Source organism: Nicotiana tabacum, chromosome 19 (assembly GCF_000715075.1).
Source record: "Nicotiana tabacum cultivar K326 chromosome 19, ASM71507v2, whole genome shotgun sequence".
In the NCBI taxonomy this organism is placed as follows: Eukaryota; Viridiplantae; Streptophyta; class Magnoliopsida; order Solanales; family Solanaceae; genus Nicotiana; species Nicotiana tabacum.
Genome location: NC_134098.1, coordinates 27,229,480 through 27,235,122, shown reverse-complemented (window position 1 = coordinate 27,235,122; position 5,643 = coordinate 27,229,480). Strand labels below are relative to the sequence as shown.

The window sequence follows — 5,643 nt, the reverse complement described above, 5'->3', positions numbered from 1 at the left end:
ATTCACCCAGGTGTCACGAAGATGTACTATGACATGAAACATCACTATTGGTGGCAGAGAATGAAGAAATGTAATGTTGCTTTTGTCTCTTGGTGTTTGAATTATCAACAGATAAAGTACGAGCATCAGAAACCAGGTGGATTGACTCAGAGATTGGAGATACTGGAGTGGAAGTGGGAGAGCATCACTATGGATTTTGTGGTAGGCTTACCACGAACCTTGAGGAAATGATAACATCTAGGTTATTGTGGACCGGTTGACTAATACTACACACTTCATTCCGGTGATGACATCCTATTCTTCAGAGCGGTTGGCTCAGATTTATATCCAGGATATTATCCTCCTGCAAGTCGCACTTGATTCCATCATTTCTGATCGAGGCATATAGTTCACATTGCATTTTTGGAGAGCCGTGTAGTGTGCGTTGGGTACGCAAGTCAAGCTAAGTACTGTGTTTCATCCTCAAACGAACAGACAGTCCGAATTGGAGGTGAATTAGACCAGTTCTTACCTCTAGCGGAATTTGCCTACAATAATAACTATCGGTCGAGCATCCAGATGGCTCCATACGAGGCCTTATACGGGAGGCGATGTCATTGCTGATTGGTTGGTTTGAGCCCGGAGAGGCTAGATTGTTGGGCACTGATTTGCTCTGTGATGCTATGTAGAAGGTTAAGTTAATTCAGGAGTGACTTCTTATAGCTCAGTCTAGGAAGAAGAGTTTATGCGGACCGGAAGGTTTGAGATGTGACTTACATGGTGGGTGAGAAGATTCTTCTCCGAGTGCCACCAATGAATGGTGTGATGCAGTTCGGGAAGAAGGGAAAGTTGAGCCCGAGGTTTATTGGCCTGTTTGAGATATTGGAGAGAGTTGATGAGGCTGCTTATAGGCTTGCATTGCCTCCTAGCCTATCAGGGCTACATTTGGTATTTCACGTCTCCATGCTTCGGAAGTACCATGAGGATAGATCGCATGTTTAGACTTGAGCAAAATGCAATTTGATGAAAATTTGGCCTACGAGGAAGAGTCGGTGTCTATTCTAGACCGGTAGGTTCGTAAGTTGATATCGAAGAGTTTTCCTTTCGTGAAAGTGCAATGGAGAGGTCAGCCGATCGAGGAGGCTACATGGGAGACTGAGTCTGATTTGTGGAGTAGATACCCCTACCTTTTTACCAATCCAGGTACTTTTCTATGTCCGTTCGAGGACGGACATTTATTTAGAGGTGGATAATCTGACGACCCGAAAGATCATTTTGAGCACTAGGCATAATTTCTATGTTTTGAGACGTCTCATAGCTTTATTTGATGTTTATTGATTTTTGTGTGTGGTCCGTGTCGTTTTCGGAAAGTATTTATGCAAATATTTGAAGAAAATGTGATTTTTGGCCTAAACTAGGACTTGAGTTGACCACGGGTAATATTTTTGGTAAACGACATTGGATCGTTATTTTGACGATTCTGGTAGGTTCGTATGATATTTTTTGACTTGTACACAAATTTGGTTGGGGTCCGGGGTCACCCGAGCGCATTTCGGCGCGTTATGTAAAAAATTGTGAAAACGAGTTTTAAAGTTGAAATTCTTGAGCTTGAAAGTTTTAAAGCAGACAAGCTGGAGCTTTAGGCTTCAATGGCCGGCGACCAGCTGGATTTTCCGGCTGATCTGCCCTCCCCTAGCTTTGCACAACAACATAAAACAACTAACGCCAACCCAGCCCCTCTAGATTACTCTAAGATTTTGAAATCAAATTCTTTAAATCCTCCAACGATGGCTACTGCTGCAGCTTCAATTCAACCCATTCCGCTGCGACGAGCAGTGTATTTGAATGGCCAACCAGTGGTTAAATTCACAGAGGCAGAAGTAAATAGAATGAACATGATTGAATGCCTCCAATATGTTGTCGTTGGCAAGCTTTTATGTGGTTCTCCGGAGATTCACGAGCTTCGCCGAATAATTCCAACTCAATATGGTATCAATGGTGAGTGTAATATCGGATTCCTTAGAGATCGTCATGTGTTAATTAGATTAACTCTATGGCAAGATTTCCTCGATTTCACATCGAAGAGTACGTACTACATCAAAGCCAAAGATGTGTACGAATACCAATTGCGTACTCTTATCTACGATGCAAAATTTAAGGCAGGTGAAGAAACTCCGATGGTGATGGCGTGGATTTCTTTTCCTGGACTGCTGCCTACCTTTTTTGTAAAGGAAACTCTGTTTTCTTTGGCTACAGCTATGGGAAGGTCAGTGTGTCTTGACGCGGCAACTACAAACAAAACTAGGCCGAGTTGCACAAGAGTAAAAGTTCTTGTCGATTTGTTGGCCGAACTACCTAAAAAGGTGCGATTGGATATTGATGATGAAAATTCTGGTGGTGTTCAAACAGAATGGGTGAGAATTCAGTATGACATGCTACCAAAATATTATAAGGAGTGTAAACTACAAGGACATGATGAAATTGAATGTTGGCATTTGCACCCCGAGCTTATTGAGAATCGAAGCAGCAAGAAAAGGAATGATCTTGCTGAGTTGAACAACTGGAATTCTGCTGCTGATGAACAAGGAAAAACCAAAAATCACATTACCCCTTTAATGATTCTCACGAGTGGAAAAGTAGTCGGGAACGTAGGTGCACAGTGGAAGGAAGTTTGAGATAATCGGGGAACCAACAAAAATAACAAAACCCAGGTACAAGGGCAAACTGGCAATGCAATCATGCCAGTGAATGTTGGTGTACAACAGGTGCACAATAACTTTGCACTGATGGAAGTCGAAGAAGATCAGACAAACAAGGTTCAAACAAGGAATAAATTTGCAGTATTAGAGGAGGAACAAAGTGATATAAACGAGAACAACCAACTGGTTTTGGTGGGAGAAAAACCAGTCTTCAGTTCTAAAGATGGTCCTACTCCTTCTGGGATTCAGTCCACAATCGACTGGGTTCATAGAAGGTTTGGGACTAGCAAAGAGGAGCTAAAACAACTCAATATGACCACAAACCAATCTGGTCATGCGATTCAATCTCAAACTTTTAAAGATTCTGGGCAGATGGAGGATCTTGATAAGGTAAACTCTACAAAGGTCTTATAGAGCGATGCAGTTGAGGTTAAGAATGATCAGTTGGGCAAAACAAAGACAATAGAAGACAAGGTGAAGAAGGACAACAATCCAAGATCACCTGGCGATAGGCTGGCGATGCCAGGCCTAAAAGCAGGCTCACCGGGCGATAGGCTGGCGATGCCAGGCCTAAAGGCAGGCTCACCTGGCGATAGGATGGCGACTCCAGGCCTAAAGCCAGGCTTACCTAGCGATAGGCTGGCGATGCCAGGCTCCCCAGACGTTAGGCGGGCGACGCCAGGTGTAAAGCCAGGTTCACCTGATGAGGCAGCTAGAGTAAACCCCAACCTTAGAGCCACTAGAGAGATTTTGTCCTATGTAGATGGTGTTCCGGCGTATGTCCATGAGCTATAATTCAAGGAGTATGAACAGGCTGATGAGCATGCAATTGTTCCAAAAGCATCCGGGGGAAATAGAGGAAGTGCCTATGGAATCTGGCACTGATCAAACCATGCAACTACATCTTAGTGTTCTAACTAAGACTCCTCTACAACATTTACATGATTTAGTTACACACAATGTGACACCAATTGATGAAAACTTATTGAGACAAAATCCAATAGAGGATAAAGGAGATGATGAATCAACTGCCGAAAACTTTAAGCAAGTGGCTAGGGAAGGGGATTTATGACCCACAACTAGTGGTAAAGGAGGTAAAAAAAACTAAGAAGAATCAGAGTAAAGATCCACCACAACCTTCAAGAATAATGCCCAGGAGGGCAGCTTCTCTATCTAGATGATGATCAAAATATTAATATGGAACATAAGGTCTGTGAATACACAACAGGCCTTTCCTAGGGTGATCAATATGAATAGGGAGCATAATTTTTGTGTAGTTGCATTGATGGAGCCTTTTCAAAAGAAGGGACTCATTGATAGATATAAAAGGAGGTTGAATATGGAGACTACTTATACAAATATTAATGGGCAAATATGGTTGTTCTTCGATGCAGTGGTGGAATGGGAATTAGTGGAGGATACTGAGCAACAGGTGACTGTGAGAGTGTTTCACCATGACTTGGGGCAGCACATGATGATGACATTTGTTTATGCAAAATGTTCAGCAATAGAGAGGTTGGATTTGTGGGATCACTTGTATTATTTAGCAAGTGATATGGAATTACCATGGTTGGTAGGAGGGGATTTCAATATGATATTGCATGAAGACAAAAAAATAGGGGGACTTCCAGTACACCCTCTTGAATATGAGGATTTTGCATTTTGTGTAAACTCTTGTGGTTTGTTTGAGCAAGGGTACAAAGGAAGTCCATTCACATGGTGGAATGGGAGATCCAATGCCGAGTGTATATTCAAGAGATTGGATAGGATTTTTGTGAATTTGCCATTTCAGAACATGTTGCCAACTATTGAAGTTGAGCATCTAATCAGAACTGGATCAGATCATGCACCGTTGCTAATGACATGTGGGGTGCAGACAACCAATTTTGTCAAGCCTTTCAGATTCTTGAACTTTTGGACAAAGCATGCTACATTTATGGATGTGGTGAGGCAGAATTGGGAAGCGAGTTTCATAGGGGATCAGTTTTTGATGTTCAAGCAGAATATCAAGAGGGTGAAGGCAGCACTCTCAAAATGGAATAGGGAAACATTTGGTGATATCTTCAAGCAATTGGCTATTTTGGAGGACATTGTTAGGGTGAAGGAGATGTTGTTTGAAGAAGAGCCTACAACTGAGAATAGGATTGTGCTTCAAAAGGCTCTATCTGAATTAAAGAAATACTTGAATATTGAGGAGCAGTATTGGAAGCAAAAAGCTGGGATGACGTGGTTTGCTGAAGGAGATAGGAATACAAATTTCTTTCACAACCATGCCAATGGCAAAAGAAAGAAATTGCAACTGAAGAGGATCAAAAGAGGTAGTGGGGTATGGATTGAAGACCAGGAGCAATTGGCTACAGCTGCAGTGGACTTCTATAAAAAACAGTTCACAAATGAAGGTGAAGCTTTTGAATTTCATTTTCTCAATAATGTACCTTCAATGGTCACTATGGATCAAAATTTGGAACTTAGCAGATTGCCAACAATTGAAGAAGTAAGGGCATCAGTTTTTTAGCTTAGTGGGGAGAGTGCTAGTGGCCCTGATGGATTCACTGGCTTGTTTTTTCAAACATGCTGGGATGTTATTGGTGCTGATATACACAACATGGTGCTACACTTCTATGGAGGAGCTGCATTGCCTAAATCCATCACTCACACCAATCTAGTGTTGCTGCCCAAGAAACCTAGAGTTGAGACCTTCTCTGACCTAAGACCTATTAGTTTGAGCAACTTCATTAACAAGGTTTTGTCTAGGGTGTTACATGATAGATTGGAGAGTTTTTTGCCATCTCTAATAGCTCCTAATCAATCCGGAATTGTAAAGGGTAGGAGTATATTTGAGAATATCTTATTGACTCAAGAAATTGTCACTGACATAAGGTTAAGGGGAAAGCCAGCTAATGTGGTGATCAAGCTTGATATGGCTAAGGCCTATGATAGGGTCTCATGGAAGTACTTATTCCAT

General features: G+C 42.0%; 1 protein-coding gene across 1 annotated transcript; it reads left to right on the top strand.

Moving 5' to 3' along the window:
* The first annotated feature begins 3,927 nt into the window (after positions 1–3,927).
* Positions 3,928–5,193, top strand: LOC142173420 (uncharacterized). The gene has a single exon (XM_075239007.1). The coding sequence runs from the start codon at positions 3,928–3,930 to the stop codon at positions 5,191–5,193; it is 1,266 nt and encodes a 421-aa protein (XP_075095108.1).
* Positions 5,194–5,643: the final 450 nt, after the last annotated feature.